Source organism: Prionailurus bengalensis, unplaced genomic scaffold (assembly GCF_016509475.1).
Source record: "Prionailurus bengalensis isolate Pbe53 unplaced genomic scaffold, Fcat_Pben_1.1_paternal_pri Un_scaffold_51, whole genome shotgun sequence".
Taxonomy (NCBI): Eukaryota; Metazoa; Chordata; class Mammalia; order Carnivora; family Felidae; genus Prionailurus; species Prionailurus bengalensis.
Genome location: NW_025091155.1, coordinates 93770 through 111457, shown reverse-complemented (window position 1 = coordinate 111457; position 17688 = coordinate 93770). Strand labels below are relative to the sequence as shown.

The 17688-nt window shown below is 49.8% G+C and overlaps 1 protein-coding gene across 10 annotated transcripts in view; it reads right to left on the bottom strand.

Annotated features, from left to right (window-relative positions):
• Positions 1-17688, bottom strand: part of LOC122478347 (serine/arginine repetitive matrix protein 1-like) — a 74216-nt gene that overhangs the window by 24776 nt on the left and 31752 nt on the right. For all 10 annotated transcript variants that reach the window (XM_043571977.1, XM_043571974.1, XM_043571975.1 and 7 more), the window contains 25 exons: positions 17483-17507; positions 16410-16471; positions 15917-15941; positions 15213-15274; positions 14715-14739; positions 13643-13704; positions 13150-13174; positions 12438-12499; positions 11940-11964; positions 10867-10928; positions 10374-10398; positions 9662-9723; positions 9164-9188; positions 8092-8153; positions 7599-7623; positions 6887-6948; positions 6389-6413; positions 5316-5377; positions 4823-4847; positions 4113-4174; positions 3615-3639; positions 2545-2606; positions 2052-2076; positions 1338-1399; positions 840-864 (listed from right to left, as the gene is read on the bottom strand). In XM_043571977.1, the coding sequence (XP_043427912.1) occupies positions 840-864; positions 1338-1399; positions 2052-2076; positions 2545-2606; positions 3615-3639; positions 4113-4174; positions 4823-4847; positions 5316-5377; positions 6389-6413; positions 6887-6948; positions 7599-7623; positions 8092-8153; positions 9164-9188; positions 9662-9723; positions 10374-10398; positions 10867-10928; positions 11940-11964; positions 12438-12499; positions 13150-13174; positions 13643-13704; positions 14715-14739; positions 15213-15274; positions 15917-15941; positions 16410-16471; positions 17483-17507 (1069 nt within the window). The remainder of the gene's footprint in view (positions 1-839; positions 865-1337; positions 1400-2051; positions 2077-2544; positions 2607-3614; positions 3640-4112; positions 4175-4822; positions 4848-5315; positions 5378-6388; positions 6414-6886; positions 6949-7598; positions 7624-8091; positions 8154-9163; positions 9189-9661; positions 9724-10373; positions 10399-10866; positions 10929-11939; positions 11965-12437; positions 12500-13149; positions 13175-13642; positions 13705-14714; positions 14740-15212; positions 15275-15916; positions 15942-16409; positions 16472-17482; positions 17508-17688) is intronic.

Below are 17688 nucleotides of genomic sequence, written 5' to 3'. Positions count from 1 at the left end.
CGGTACGCAGAGATTTTTGAGAATGTAGACTTTGGTCAGTTTTCAGTGTCAGTGGCACATATCTCGTGGGCAAGCCCACGTCTGTCTCTCTCTCTGTCGCTCGCTCTCGCTCTCCCTCTCTTGAAATGTGTCTGTCTCTTTCTCTGTGTGGCTTTTTCTCTGTGTCTCTCAAGAAAACACACACACACGCAGACATACACTGTCACGATCCCGCGACATACACCCACATACAGAACAACCCCCAGACTCAACACACAAAATTACTCCGCACAAAAGATATACAGCATCTTTCTTATACTGTAGAAACATCACCTAGTTTGTCACCTGGGACGTCGGTCTTTCGCCCCCACCCTCGAGCACCAGTCCTCCCAGGACTCTGCATTGTAGATATCGGTCATTGTCGAATGTCAGTGGCCCATATCTCTGGGCAAACCCACATCTCTCTCTCTACTCTCTCTCTCCCTCTCTTTCACTGTGTCTGTCTCTTCCTGTGTGTGGCTCTGTCTCTCTGTCTCTGAGCCTCTCAAGAAAGCGCACGCACGCACGCACGCACGCATACACACTCACCATCATGCGACATACAGAGATACAGAACAACCCCAAGACTCATGCACACACAATCACACCGCACAGATGGAATCCCTTGTCTTTCTCATACTACAGAAACATGGACATAGATTTCACCGGGGATGTCGGTCTTTCCCCCCCCACACTCAAGCCCCTGTCCCCCCAGGACCCTGATATCCGGGTACTCTCCAGACGGAAGACAGCAAGAATGCCCCACCTACACCTCCCCCGAAACATTTTCCTCAGCAAGAAACAGTTTCCAGGACACATACCTTCTTCTCGTGCTCCTACGGCCACCTGAATGTTAGAAAAGAAAACACCATCAGGGTGAGATCATGATGTACAGTATGTGTACCATTCTTCGGTTCGCTTGGTGACTTTGGGATTCAGGATGGGACACAGTGTTTGAGTCAAAGGCCACAAAAGCAAAGATAATATGCCTGTCAGAAGTCGTTTTGCCTGGAGATGTGTCTCTAAAGAACACCGAGGATGCAGACTACAAAATGGTTCCCCCAGAAGGAAAAAGTGCGGCTGCCGAAAAAGATCCTAGGACGCTGTTTACTAGCAGGTTTGGCACTGCCAGTGGAAAATGTCCCCCTGACCAAGGGGACAGTTGGCAAGAAACAACCATGGAAATTGACAACATGTTTCTCCCCACAGGGAAAATAACATTATCACCTCAACGGTACATTGTCACATTTACAACAGATGTTGATTGCAAAGACTCTACGGAAGCACTTGTGTTCCTCAAGGAAAGACAGGAAGCTCACCTCAGCAACAGCCTGCTGACTGGGCACAGGATGGGGCCGCCGTCTTTCCTCCTCGGGGACACCTAGAAAGACCACAACACCTGTCAGTACCATGTTGGTGCTGCTCAAGTATACCTCAGGGACTGTTCCTTGATATGAACATGGGCCAGAGCATATTGAGGCTTCGGTGACCTGCATGGACTAAATGTTACTGCTGAGCCGTGCACAGCAGTATTCCTTGAGGTGTGCAGTAGGAGGAGTGTGTGAGAATGTAGACATTAATCATTGTGCAGTGTCAGTGACACCTGTTCTCTGGGCAAACCCACATGTATCTTTCTGTCTCTGTCTCTCTTGCAGTGTGTCTGTCTCATTTTGTGTGGCTTAGTCTGTGTGTCTCCCAAGAAAACACACTCAACACACATTCACAGTCACCATCACGTGACACACAGACACACACACACACACACACACACACACACACACACAGAACCACCCCGGGACTCATGCCCACAAAAACACACCCCACTCGAGGAATTCATTATCTTTCTCCTAGTGTAGAAGCATCCCATAGTTTTGTCACCTGGGACGTAGGTCCTTCCCCCCCACTCACAAGCACCAGTCCTCCCAGGCCTCTGGAATTAGGGTAGCTCTCCAGACTGAAGTCAACAACAATGCCCCACCTGCATCACCAGCTAAACATTTTTCTCAGCAAGAGACAGTTTCCGGGATACATACCCGTGTCCTGTGCTCCTTCGGCCACCTGAATGTTAGGAAAGAAAACACCATCAGGGTGAGATCATGACATACACTATTGGCACCACTCTTCAGTTCCCTTTGCGTCTTTACGATACAAGATGGGACTCAGCGGTTGAGTCGAAGGCCACAAAAGCCAATGAATAGGATGCCTGTCAGAAGTTGTTTCTCCTGGGGATGTGTCTCTCAGGACCACTGAGGATGCCTACTACAAAATTCTTCACCCAAGCAGGACAGATGGCTGCTGACGGAAAAGATCCTAGGACACTGTTTGTTACCAGGTTTGGCACTGCCAGTGGTCAATGTCCCCCTGGCCAAGGTGACCGTTGGCAAGAGGCAACCACTCACCACTGTCCCCATCCGGGAAAGCAACAGTATCCTCGAAAATGTAGACTGTCATATGTACAACAGAGGTGGATTGGAAAGCCTCTAAGAAAGCAATTGTGCTCCTTCAGGGAAAGACAGGAAAGCTCACCTCAGCACCAGCCTGCTGCCTCCTTTCAGGAAGGGGCCGCCGCTTTTTCACCTTAGCGACACCTAGGAGGACACAGAATACAGGTCACTATCTTCTTGGTGCTGCTCAAGAATACCTCCGGGACTGTTCCTTATAGGAACATGGGCGAGAGCGTACGGAGGCTTTTGCCAACTGCATGGACGGAATGTTACTGCTGAGCCACGCTCAGCAGTATTCCTGGAAGTGTGCGGTACGCAGAGATTTTTGAGAATGTAGACTTTGGTCAGTTTTCAGTGTCAGTGGCACATATCTCGTGGGCAAGCCCACGTCTGTCTCTCTCTCTGTCGCTCGCTCTCGCTCTCCCTCTCTTGAAATGTGTCTGTCTCTTTCTCTGTGTGGCTTTTTCTCTGTGTCTCTCAAGAAAACACACACACACGCAGACATACACTGTCACGATCCCGCGACATACACCCACATACAGAACAACCCCCAGACTCAACACACAAAATTACTCCGCACAAAAGATATACAGCATCTTTCTTATACTGTAGAAACATCACCTAGTTTGTCACCTGGGACGTCGGTCTTTCGCCCCCACCCTCGAGCACCAGTCCTCCCAGGACTCTGCATTGTAGATATCGGTCATTGTCGAATGTCAGTGGCCCATATCTCTGGGCAAACCCACATCTCTCTCTCTACTCTCTCTCTCCCTCTCTTTCACTGTGTCTGTCTCTTCCTGTGTGTGGCTCTGTCTCTCTGTCTCTGAGCCTCTCAAGAAAGCGCACGCACGCACGCACGCACGCACGCATACACACTCACCATCATGCGACATACAGAGATACAGAACAACCCCAAGACTCATGCACACACAATCACACCGCACAGATGGAATCCCTTGTCTTTCTCATACTACAGAAACATGGACATAGATTTCACCGGGGATGTCGGTCTTTCCCCCCCCACACTCAAGCACCTGTCCCCCCAGGACCCTGATATCCGGGTACTCTCCAGACGGAAGACAGCAAGAATGCCCCACCTACACCTCCCCCGAAACATTTTCCTCAGCAAGAAACAGTTTCCAGGACACATACCTTCTTCTCGTGCTCCTACGGCCACCTGAATGTTAGAAAAGAAAACACCATCAGGGTGAGATCATGATGTACAGTATGTGTACCATTCTTCGGTTCGCTTGGTGACTTTGGGATTCAGGATGGGACACAGTGTTTGAGTCAAAGGCCACAAAAGCAAAGATAATATGCCTGTCAGAAGTCGTTTTGCCTGGAGATGTGTCTCTAAAGAACACCGAGGATGCAGACTACAAAATGGTTCCCCCAGAAGGAAAAAGTGCGGCTGCCGAAAAAGATCCTAGGACGCTGTTTACTAGCAGGTTTGGCACTGCCAGTGGAAAATGTCCCCCTGACCAAGGGGACAGTTGGCAAGAAACAACCATGGAAATTGACAACATGTTTCTCCCCACAGGGAAAATAACATTATCACCTCAACGGTACATTGTCACATTTACAACAGATGTTGATTGCAAAGACTCTACGGAAGCACTTGTGTTCCTCAAGGAAAGACAGGAAGCTCACCTCAGCAACAGCCTGCTGACTGGGCACAGGATGGGGCCGCCGTCTTTCCTCCTCGGGGACACCTAGAAAGACCACAACACCTGTCAGTACCATGTTGGTGCTGCTCAAGTATACCTCAGGGACTGTTCCTTGATATGAACATGGGCCAGAGCATATTGAGGCTTCGGTGACCTGCATGGACTAAATGTTACTGCTGAGCCGTGCACAGCAGTATTCCTTGAGGTGTGCAGTAGGAGGAGTGTGTGAGAATGTAGACATTAATCATTGTGCAGTGTCAGTGACACCTGTTCTCTGGGCAAACCCACATGTATCTTTCTGTCTCTGTCTCTCTTGCAGTGTGTCTGTCTCATTTTGTGTGGCTTAGTCTGTGTGTCTCCCAAGAAAACACACTCAACACACATTCACAGTCACCATCACGTGACACACAGACACACACACACACACACACACACACACACACAGAACCACCCCGGGACTCATGCCCACAAAAACACACCCCACTCGAGGAATTCATTATCTTTCTCCTAGTGTAGAAGCATCCCATAGTTTTGTCACCTGGGACGTAGGTCCTTCCCCCCCACTCACAAGCACCAGTCCTCCCAGGCCTCTGGAATTAGGGTAGCTCTCCAGACTGAAGTCAACAACAATGCCCCACCTGCATCACCAGCTAAACATTTTTCTCAGCAAGAGACAGTTTCCGGGATACATACCCGTGTCCTGTGCTCCTTCGGCCACCTGAATGTTAGGAAAGAAAACACCATCAGGGTGAGATCATGACATACACTATTGGCACCACTCTTCAGTTCCCTTTGCGTCTTTACGATACAAGATGGGACTCAGCGGTTGAGTCGAAGGCCACAAAAGCCAATGAATAGGATGCCTGTCAGAAGTTGTTTCTCCTGGGGATGTGTCTCTCAGGACCACTGAGGATGCCTACTACAAAATTCTTCACCCAAGCAGGACAGATGGCTGCTGACGGAAAAGATCCTAGGACACTGTTTGTTACCAGGTTTGGCACTGCCAGTGGTCAATGTCCCCCTGGCCAAGGTGACCGTTGGCAAGAGGCAACCACTCACCACTGTCCCCATCCGGGAAAGCAACAGTATCCTCGAAAATGTAGACTGTCATATGTACAACAGAGGTGGATTGGAAAGCCTCTAAGAAAGCAATTGTGCTCCTTCAGGGAAAGACAGGAAAGCTCACCTCAGCACCAGCCTGCTGCCTCCTTTCAGGAAGGGGCCGCCGCTTTTTCACCTTAGCGACACCTAGGAGGACACAGAATACAGGTCACTATCTTCTTGGTGCTGCTCAAGAATACCTCCGGGACTGTTCCTTATAGGAACATGGGCGAGAGCGTACGGAGGCTTTTGCCAACTGCATGGACGGAATGTTACTGCTGAGCCACGCTCAGCAGTATTCCTGGAAGTGTGCGGTACGCAGAGATTTTTGAGAATGTAGACTTTGGTCAGTTTTCAGTGTCAGTGGCACATATCTCGTGGGCAAGCCCACGTCTGTCTCTCTCTCTGTCGCTCGCTCTCGCTCTCCCTCTCTTGAAATGTGTCTGTCTCTTTCTCTGTGTGGCTTTTTCTCTGTGTCTCTCAAGAAAACACACACACACACGCAGACATACACTGTCACGATCCCGCGACATACACCCACATACAGAACAACCCCCAGACTCAACACACAAAATTACTCCGCACAAAAGATATACAGCATCTTTCTTATACTGTAGAAACATCACCTAGTTTGTCACCTGGGACGTCGGTCTTTCGCCCCCACCCTCGAGCACCAGTCCTCCCAGGACTCTGCATTGTAGATATCGGTCATTGTCGAATGTCAGTGGCCCATATCTCTGGGCAAACCCACATCTCTCTCTCTACTCTCTCTCTCCCTCTCTTTCACTGTGTCTGTCTCTTCCTGTGTGTGGCTCTGTCTCTCTGTCTCTGAGCCTCTCAAGAAAGCGCACGCACGCACGCACGCACGCACGCATACACACTCACCATCATGCGACATACAGAGATACAGAACAACCCCAAGACTCATGCACACACAATCACACCGCACAGATGGAATCCCTTGTCTTTCTCATACTACAGAAACATGGACATAGATTTCACCGGGGATGTCGGTCTTTCCCCCCCCCACACTCAAGCACCTGTCCCCCCAGGACCCTGATATCCGGGTACTCTCCAGACGGAAGACAGCAAGAATGCCCCACCTACACCTCCCCCGAAACATTTTCCTCAGCAAGAAACAGTTTCCAGGACACATACCTTCTTCTCGTGCTCCTACGGCCACCTGAATGTTAGAAAAGAAAACACCATCAGGGTGAGATCATGATGTACAGTATGTGTACCATTCTTCGGTTCGCTTGGTGACTTTGGGATTCAGGATGGGACACAGTGTTTGAGTCAAAGGCCACAAAAGCAAAGATAATATGCCTGTCAGAAGTCGTTTTGCCTGGAGATGTGTCTCTAAAGAACACCGAGGATGCAGACTACAAAATGGTTCCCCCAGAAGGAAAAAGTGCGGCTGCCGAAAAAGATCCTAGGACGCTGTTTACTAGCAGGTTTGGCACTGCCAGTGGAAAATGTCCCCCTGACCAAGGGGACAGTTGGCAAGAAACAACCATGGAAATTGACAACATGTTTCTCCCCACAGGGAAAATAACATTATCACCTCAACGGTACATTGTCACATTTACAACAGATGTTGATTGCAAAGACTCTACGGAAGCACTTGTGTTCCTCAAGGAAAGACAGGAAGCTCACCTCAGCAACAGCCTGCTGACTGGGCACAGGATGGGGCCGCCGTCTTTCCTCCTCGGGGACACCTAGAAAGACCACAACACCTGTCAGTACCATGTTGGTGCTGCTCAAGTATACCTCAGGGACTGTTCCTTGATATGAACATGGGCCAGAGCATATTGAGGCTTCGGTGACCTGCATGGACTAAATGTTACTGCTGAGCCGTGCACAGCAGTATTCCTTGAGGTGTGCAGTAGGAGGAGTGTGTGAGAATGTAGACATTAATCATTGTGCAGTGTCAGTGACACCTGTTCTCTGGGCAAACCCACATGTATCTTTCTGTCTCTGTCTCTCTTGCAGTGTGTCTGTCTCATTTTGTGTGGCTTAGTCTGTGTGTCTCCCAAGAAAACACACTCAACACACATTCACAGTCACCATCACGTGACACACAGACACACACACACACACACACACACACACACACACAGAACCACCCCGGGACTCATGCCCACAAAAACACACCCCACTCGAGGAATTCATTATCTTTCTCCTAGTGTAGAAGCATCCCATAGTTTTGTCACCTGGGACGTAGGTCCTTCCCCCCCACTCACAAGCACCAGTCCTCCCAGGCCTCTGGAATTAGGGTAGCTCTCCAGACTGAAGTCAACAACAATGCCCCACCTGCATCACCAGCTAAACATTTTTCTCAGCAAGAGACAGTTTCCGGGATACATACCCGTGTCCTGTGCTCCTTCGGCCACCTGAATGTTAGGAAAGAAAACACCATCAGGGTGAGATCATGACATACACTATTGGCACCACTCTTCAGTTCCCTTTGCGTCTTTACGATACAAGATGGGACTCAGCGGTTGAGTCGAAGGCCACAAAAGCCAATGAATAGGATGCCTGTCAGAAGTTGTTTCTCCTGGGGATGTGTCTCTCAGGACCACTGAGGATGCCTGCTACAAAATTCTTCACCCAAGCAGGACAGATGGCTGCTGACGGAAAAGATCCTAGGACACTGTTTGTTACCAGGTTTGGCACTGCCAGTGGTCAATGTCCCCCTGGCCAAGGTGACCGTTGGCAAGAGGCAACCACTCACCACTGTCCCCATCCGGGAAAGCAACAGTATCCTCGAAAATGTAGACTGTCATATGTACAACAGAGGTGGATTGGAAAGCCTCTAAGAAAGCAATTGTGCTCCTTCAGGGAAAGACAGGAAAGCTCACCTCAGCACCAGCCTGCTGCCTCCTTTCAGGAAGGGGCCGCCGCTTTTTCACCTTAGCGACACCTAGGAGGACACAGAATACAGGTCACTATCTTCTTGGTGCTGCTCAAGAATACCTCCGGGACTGTTCCTTATAGGAACATGGGCGAGAGCGTACGGAGGCTTTTGCCAACTGCATGGACGGAATGTTACTGCTGAGCCACGCTCAGCAGTATTCCTGGAAGTGTGCGGTACGCAGAGATTTTTGAGAATGTAGACTTTGGTCAGTTTTCAGTGTCAGTGGCACATATCTCGTGGGCAAGCCCACGTCTGTCTCTCTCTCTGTCGCTCGCTCTCGCTCTCCCTCTCTTGAAATGTGTCTGTCTCTTTCTCTGTGTGGCTTTTTCTCTGTGTCTCTCAAGAAAACACACACACACACGCAGACATACACTGTCACGATCCCGCGACATACACCCACATACAGAACAACCCCCAGACTCAACACACAAAATTACTCCGCACAAAAGATATACAGCATCTTTCTTATACTGTAGAAACATCACCTAGTTTGTCACCTGGGACGTCGGTCTTTCGCCCCCACCCTCGAGCACCAGTCCTCCCAGGACTCTGCATTGTAGATATCGGTCATTGTCGAATGTCAGTGGCCCATATCTCTGGGCAAACCCACATCTCTCTCTCTACTCTCTCTCTCCCTCTCTTTCACTGTGTCTGTCTCTTCCTGTGTGTGGCTCTGTCTCTCTGTCTCTGAGCCTCTCAAGAAAGCGCACGCACGCACGCACGCACGCACGCATACACACTCACCATCATGCGACATACAGAGATACAGAACAACCCCAAGACTCATGCACACACAATCACACCGCACAGATGGAATCCCTTGTCTTTCTCATACTACAGAAACATGGACATAGATTTCACCGGGGATGTCGGTCTTTCCCCCCCCACACTCAAGCACCTGTCCCCCCAGGACCCTGATATCCGGGTACTCTCCAGACGGAAGACAGCAAGAATGCCCCACCTACACCTCCCCCGAAACATTTTCCTCAGCAAGAAACAGTTTCCAGGACACATACCTTCTTCTCGTGCTCCTACGGCCACCTGAATGTTAGAAAAGAAAACACCATCAGGGTGAGATCATGATGTACAGTATGTGTACCATTCTTCGGTTCGCTTGGTGACTTTGGGATTCAGGATGGGACACAGTGTTTGAGTCAAAGGCCACAAAAGCAAAGATAATATGCCTGTCAGAAGTCGTTTTGCCTGGAGATGTGTCTCTAAAGAACACCGAGGATGCAGACTACAAAATGGTTCCCCCAGAAGGAAAAAGTGCGGCTGCCGAAAAAGATCCTAGGACGCTGTTTACTAGCAGGTTTGGCACTGCCAGTGGAAAATGTCCCCCTGACCAAGGGGACAGTTGGCAAGAAACAACCATGGAAATTGACAACATGTTTCTCCCCACAGGGAAAATAACATTATCACCTCAACGGTACATTGTCACATTTACAACAGATGTTGATTGCAAAGACTCTACGGAAGCACTTGTGTTCCTCAAGGAAAGACAGGAAGCTCACCTCAGCAACAGCCTGCTGACTGGGCACAGGATGGGGCCGCCGTCTTTCCTCCTCGGGGACACCTAGAAAGACCACAACACCTGTCAGTACCATGTTGGTGCTGCTCAAGTATACCTCAGGGACTGTTCCTTGATATGAACATGGGCCAGAGCATATTGAGGCTTCGGTGACCTGCATGGACTAAATGTTACTGCTGAGCCGTGCACAGCAGTATTCCTTGAGGTGTGCAGTAGGAGGAGTGTGTGAGAATGTAGACATTAATCATTGTGCAGTGTCAGTGACACCTGTTCTCTGGGCAAACCCACATGTATCTTTCTGTCTCTGTCTCTCTTGCAGTGTGTCTGTCTCATTTTGTGTGGCTTAGTCTGTGTGTCTCCCAAGAAAACACACTCAACACACATTCACAGTCACCATCACGTGACACACAGACACACACACACACACACACACACACACACACACAGAACCACCCCGGGACTCATGCCCACAAAAACACACCCCACTCGAGGAATTCATTATCTTTCTCCTAGTGTAGAAGCATCCCATAGTTTTGTCACCTGGGACGTAGGTCCTTCCCCCCCACTCACAAGCACCAGTCCTCCCAGGCCTCTGGAATTAGGGTAGCTCTCCAGACTGAAGTCAACAACAATGCCCCACCTGCATCACCAGCTAAACATTTTTCTCAGCAAGAGACAGTTTCCGGGATACATACCCGTGTCCTGTGCTCCTTCGGCCACCTGAATGTTAGGAAAGAAAACACCATCAGGGTGAGATCATGACATACACTATTGGCACCACTCTTCAGTTCCCTTTGCGTCTTTACGATACAAGATGGGACTCAGCGGTTGAGTCGAAGGCCACAAAAGCCAATGAATAGGATGCCTGTCAGAAGTTGTTTCTCCTGGGGATGTGTCTCTCAGGACCACTGAGGATGCCTGCTACAAAATTCTTCACCCAAGCAGGACAGATGGCTGCTGACGGAAAAGATCCTAGGACACTGTTTGTTACCAGGTTTGGCACTGCCAGTGGTCAATGTCCCCCTGGCCAAGGTGACCGTTGGCAAGAGGCAACCACTCACCACTGTCCCCATCCGGGAAAGCAACAGTATCCTCGAAAATGTAGACTGTCATATGTACAACAGAGGTGGATTGGAAAGCCTCTAAGAAAGCAATTGTGCTCCTTCAGGGAAAGACAGGAAAGCTCACCTCAGCACCAGCCTGCTGCCTCCTTTCAGGAAGGGGCCGCCGCTTTTTCACCTTAGCGACACCTAGGAGGACACAGAATACAGGTCACTATCTTCTTGGTGCTGCTCAAGAATACCTCCGGGACTGTTCCTTATAGGAACATGGGCGAGAGCGTACGGAGGCTTTTGCCAACTGCATGGACGGAATGTTACTGCTGAGCCACGCTCAGCAGTATTCCTGGAAGTGTGCGGTACGCAGAGATTTTTGAGAATGTAGACTTTGGTCAGTTTTCAGTGTCAGTGGCACATATCTCGTGGGCAAGCCCACGTCTGTCTCTCTCTCTGTCGCTCGCTCTCGCTCTCCCTCTCTTGAAATGTGTCTGTCTCTTTCTCTGTGTGGCTTTTTCTCTGTGTCTCTCAAGAAAACACACACACACACGCAGACATACACTGTCACGATCCCGCGACATACACCCACATACAGAACAACCCCCAGACTCAACACACAAAATTACTCCGCACAAAAGATATACAGCATCTTTCTTATACTGTAGAAACATCACCTAGTTTGTCACCTGGGACGTCGGTCTTTCGCCCCCACCCTCGAGCACCAGTCCTCCCAGGACTCTGCATTGTAGATATCGGTCATTGTCGAATGTCAGTGGCCCATATCTCTGGGCAAACCCACATCTCTCTCTCTACTCTCTCTCTCCCTCTCTTTCACTGTGTCTGTCTCTTCCTGTGTGTGGCTCTGTCTCTCTGTCTCTGAGCCTCTCAAGAAAGCGCACGCACGCACGCACGCACGCACGCATACACACTCACCATCATGCGACATACAGAGATACAGAACAACCCCAAGACTCATGCACACACAATCACACCGCACAGATGGAATCCCTTGTCTTTCTCATACTACAGAAACATGGACATAGATTTCACCGGGGATGTCGGTCTTTCCCCCCCCCACACTCAAGCACCTGTCCCCCCAGGACCCTGATATCCGGGTACTCTCCAGACGGAAGACAGCAAGAATGCCCCACCTACACCTCCCCCGAAACATTTTCCTCAGCAAGAAACAGTTTCCAGGACACATACCTTCTTCTCGTGCTCCTACGGCCACCTGAATGTTAGAAAAGAAAACACCATCAGGGTGAGATCATGATGTACAGTATGTGTACCATTCTTCGGTTCGCTTGGTGACTTTGGGATTCAGGATGGGACACAGTGTTTGAGTCAAAGGCCACAAAAGCAAAGATAATATGCCTGTCAGAAGTCGTTTTGCCTGGAGATGTGTCTCTAAAGAACACCGAGGATGCAGACTACAAAATGGTTCCCCCAGAAGGAAAAAGTGCGGCTGCCGAAAAAGATCCTAGGACGCTGTTTACTAGCAGGTTTGGCACTGCCAGTGGAAAATGTCCCCCTGACCAAGGGGACAGTTGGCAAGAAACAACCATGGAAATTGACAACATGTTTCTCCCCACAGGGAAAATAACATTATCACCTCAACGGTACATTGTCACATTTACAACAGATGTTGATTGCAAAGACTCTACGGAAGCACTTGTGTTCCTCAAGGAAAGACAGGAAGCTCACCTCAGCAACAGCCTGCTGACTGGGCACAGGATGGGGCCGCCGTCTTTCCTCCTCGGGGACACCTAGAAAGACCACAACACCTGTCAGTACCATGTTGGTGCTGCTCAAGTATACCTCAGGGACTGTTCCTTGATATGAACATGGGCCAGAGCATATTGAGGCTTCGGTGACCTGCATGGACTAAATGTTACTGCTGAGCCGTGCACAGCAGTATTCCTTGAGGTGTGCAGTAGGAGGAGTGTGTGAGAATGTAGACATTAATCATTGTGCAGTGTCAGTGACACCTGTTCTCTGGGCAAACCCACATGTATCTTTCTGTCTCTGTCTCTCTTGCAGTGTGTCTGTCTCATTTTGTGTGGCTTAGTCTGTGTGTCTCCCAAGAAAACACACTCAACACACATTCACAGTCACCATCACGTGACACACAGACACACACACACACACACACACACACACACACACAGAACCACCCCGGGACTCATGCCCACAAAAACACACCCCACTCGAGGAATTCATTATCTTTCTCCTAGTGTAGAAGCATCCCATAGTTTTGTCACCTGGGACGTAGGTCCTTCCCCCCCACTCACAAGCACCAGTCCTCCCAGGCCTCTGGAATTAGGGTAGCTCTCCAGACTGAAGTCAACAACAATGCCCCACCTGCATCACCAGCTAAACATTTTTCTCAGCAAGAGACAGTTTCCGGGATACATACCCGTGTCCTGTGCTCCTTCGGCCACCTGAATGTTAGGAAAGAAAACACCATCAGGGTGAGATCATGACATACACTATTGGCACCACTCTTCAGTTCCCTTTGCGTCTTTACGATACAAGATGGGACTCAGCGGTTGAGTCGAAGGCCACAAAAGCCAATGAATAGGATGCCTGTCAGAAGTTGTTTCTCCTGGGGATGTGTCTCTCAGGACCACTGAGGATGCCTGCTACAAAATTCTTCACCCAAGCAGGACAGATGGCTGCTGACGGAAAAGATCCTAGGACACTGTTTGTTACCAGGTTTGGCACTGCCAGTGGTCAATGTCCCCCTGGCCAAGGTGACCGTTGGCAAGAGGCAACCACTCACCACTGTCCCCATCCGGGAAAGCAACAGTATCCTCGAAAATGTAGACTGTCATATGTACAACAGAGGTGGATTGGAAAGCCTCTAAGAAAGCAATTGTGCTCCTTCAGGGAAAGACAGGAAAGCTCACCTCAGCACCAGCCTGCTGCCTCCTTTCAGGAAGGGGCCGCCGCTTTTTCACCTTAGCGACACCTAGGAGGACACAGAATACAGGTCACTATCTTCTTGGTGCTGCTCAAGAATACCTCCGGGACTGTTCCTTATAGGAACATGGGCGAGAGCGTACGGAGGCTTTTGCCAACTGCATGGACGGAATGTTACTGCTGAGCCACGCTCAGCAGTATTCCTGGAAGTGTGCGGTACGCAGAGATTTTTGAGAATGTAGACTTTGGTCAGTTTTCAGTGTCAGTGGCACATATCTCGTGGGCAAGCCCACGTCTGTCTCTCTCTCTGTCGCTCGCTCTCGCTCTCCCTCTCTTGAAATGTGTCTGTCTCTTTCTCTGTGTGGCTTTTTCTCTGTGTCTCTCAAGAAAACACACACACACACGCAGACATACACTGTCACGATCCCGCGACATACACCCACATACAGAACAACCCCCAGACTCAACACACAAAATTACTCCGCACAAAAGATATACAGCATCTTTCTTATACTGTAGAAACATCACCTAGTTTGTCACCTGGGACGTCGGTCTTTCGCCCCCACCCTCGAGCACCAGTCCTCCCAGGACTCTGCATTGTAGATATCGGTCATTGTCGAATGTCAGTGGCCCATATCTCTGGGCAAACCCACATCTCTCTCTCTACTCTCTCTCTCCCTCTCTTTCACTGTGTCTGTCTCTTCCTGTGTGTGGCTCTGTCTCTCTGTCTCTGAGCCTCTCAAGAAAGCGCACGCACGCACGCACGCACGCACGCATACACACTCACCATCATGCGACATACAGAGATACAGAACAACCCCAAGACTCATGCACACACAATCACACCGCACAGATGGAATCCCTTGTCTTTCTCATACTACAGAAACATGGACATAGATTTCACCGGGGATGTCGGTCTTTCCCCCCCCACACTCAAGCACCTGTCCCCCCAGGACCCTGATATCCGGGTACTCTCCAGACGGAAGACAGCAAGAATGCCCCACCTACACCTCCCCCGAAACATTTTCCTCAGCAAGAAACAGTTTCCAGGACACATACCTTCTTCTCGTGCTCCTACGGCCACCTGAATGTTAGAAAAGAAAACACCATCAGGGTGAGATCATGATGTACAGTATGTGTACCATTCTTCGGTTCGCTTGGTGACTTTGGGATTCAGGATGGGACACAGTGTTTGAGTCAAAGGCCACAAAAGCAAAGATAATATGCCTGTCAGAAGTCGTTTTGCCTGGAGATGTGTCTCTAAAGAACACCGAGGATGCAGACTACAAAATGGTTCCCCCAGAAGGAAAAAGTGCGGCTGCCGAAAAAGATCCTAGGACGCTGTTTACTAGCAGGTTTGGCACTGCCAGTGGAAAATGTCCCCCTGACCAAGGGGACAGTTGGCAAGAAACAACCATGGAAATTGACAACATGTTTCTCCCCACAGGGAAAATAACATTATCACCTCAACGGTACATTGTCACATTTACAACAGATGTTGATTGCAAAGACTCTACGGAAGCACTTGTGTTCCTCAAGGAAAGACAGGAAGCTCACCTCAGCAACAGCCTGCTGACTGGGCACAGGATGGGGCCGCCGTCTTTCCTCCTCGGGGACACCTAGAAAGACCACAACACCTGTCAGTACCATGTTGGTGCTGCTCAAGTATACCTCAGGGACTGTTCCTTGATATGAACATGGGCCAGAGCATATTGAGGCTTCGGTGACCTGCATGGACTAAATGTTACTGCTGAGCCGTGCACAGCAGTATTCCTTGAGGTGTGCAGTAGGAGGAGTGTGTGAGAATGTAGACATTAATCATTGTGCAGTGTCAGTGACACCTGTTCTCTGGGCAAACCCACATGTATCTTTCTGTCTCTGTCTCTCTTGCAGTGTGTCTGTCTCATTTTGTGTGGCTTAGTCTGTGTGTCTCCCAAGAAAACACACTCAACACACATTCACAGTCACCATCACGTGACACACAGACACACACACACACACACACACACACACACACACCCCGGGACTCATGCCCACAAAAACACACCCCACTCGAGGAATTCATTATCTTTCTCCTAGTGTAGAAGCATCCCATAGTTTTGTCACCTGGGACGTAGGTCCTTCCCCCCCACTCACAAGCACCAGTCCTCCCAGGCCTCTGGAATTAGGGTAGCTCTCCAGACTGAAGTCAACAACAATGCCCCACCTGCATCACCAGCTAAACATTTTTCTCAGCAAGAGACAGTTTCCGGGATACATACCCGTGTCCTGTGCTCCTTCGGCCACCTGAATGTTAGGAAAGAAAACACCATCAGGGTGAGATCATGACATACACTATTGGCACCACTCTTCAGTTCCCTTTGCGTCTTTACGATACAAGATGGGACTCAGCGGTTGAGTCGAAGGCCACAAAAGCCAATGAATAGGATGCCTGTCAGAAGTTGTTTCTCCTGGGGATGTGTCTCTCAGGACCACTGAGGATGCCTGCTACAAAATTCTTCACCCAAGCAGGACAGATGGCTGCTGACGGAAAAGATCCTAGGACACTGTTTGTTACCAGGTTTGGCACTGCCAGTGGTCAATGTCCCCCTGGCCAAGGTGACCGTTGGCAAGAGGCAACCACTCACCACTGTCCCCATCCGGGAAAGCAACAGTATCCTCGAAAATGTAGACTGTCATATGTACAACAGAGGTGGATTGGAAAGCCTCTAAGAAAGCAATTGTGCTCCTTCAGGGAAAGACAGGAAAGCTCACCTCAGCACCAGCCTGCTGCCTCCTTTCAGGAAGGGGCCGCCGCTTTTTCACCTTAGCGACACCTAGGAGGACACAGAATACAGGTCACTATCTTCTTGGTGCTGCTCAAGAATACCTCCGGGACTGTTCCTTATAGGAACATGGGCGAGAGCGTACGGAGGCTTTTGCCAACTGCATGGACGGAATGTTACTGCTGAGCCACGCTCAGCAGTATTCCTGGAAGTGTGCGGTACGCAGAGATTTTTGAGAATGTAGACTTTGGTCAGTTTTCAGTGTCAGTGGCACATATCTCGTGGGCAAGCCCACGTCTGTCTCTCTCTCTGTCGCTCGCTCTCGCTCTCCCTCTCTTGAAATGTGTCTGTCTCTTTCTCTGTGTGGCTTTTTCTCTGTGTCTCTCAAGAAAACACACACACACACGCAGACATACACTGTCACGATCCCGCGACATACACCCACATACAGAACAACCCCCAGACTCAACACACAAAATTACTCCGCACAAAAGATATACAGCATCTTTCTTATACTGTAGAAACATCACCTAGTTTGTCACCTGGGACGTCGGTCTTTCGCCCCCACCCTCGAGCACCAGTCCTCCCAGGACTCTGCATTGTAGATATCGGTCATTGTCGAATGTCAGTGGCCCATATCTCTGGGCAAACCCACATCTCTCTCTCTACTCTCTCTCTCCCTCTCTTTCACTGTGTCTGTCTCTTCCTGTGTGTGGCTCTGTCTCTCTGTCTCTGAGCCTCTCAAGAAAGCGCACGCACGCACGCACGCACGCACGCATACACACTCACCATCATGCGACATACAGAGATACAGAACAACCCCAAGACTCATGCACACACAATCACACCGCACAGATGGAATCCCTTGTCTTTCTCATACTACAGAAACATGGACATAGATTTCACCGGGGATGTCGGTCTTTCCCCCCCCCACACTCAAGCACCTGTCCCCCCAGGACCCTGATATCCGGGTACTCTCCAGACGGAAGACAGCAAGAATGCCCCACCTACACCTCCCCCGAAACATTTTCCTCAGCAAGAAACAGTTTCCAGGACACATACCTTCTTCTCGTGCTCCTACGGCCACCTGAATGTTAGAAAAGAAAACACCATCAGGGTGAGATCATGATGTACAGTATGTGTACCATTCTTCGGTTCGCTTGGTGACTTTGGGATTCAGGATGGGACACAGTGTTTGAGTCAAAGGCCACAAAAGCAAAGATAATATGCCTGTCAGAAGTCGTTTTGCCTGGAGATGTGTCTCTAAA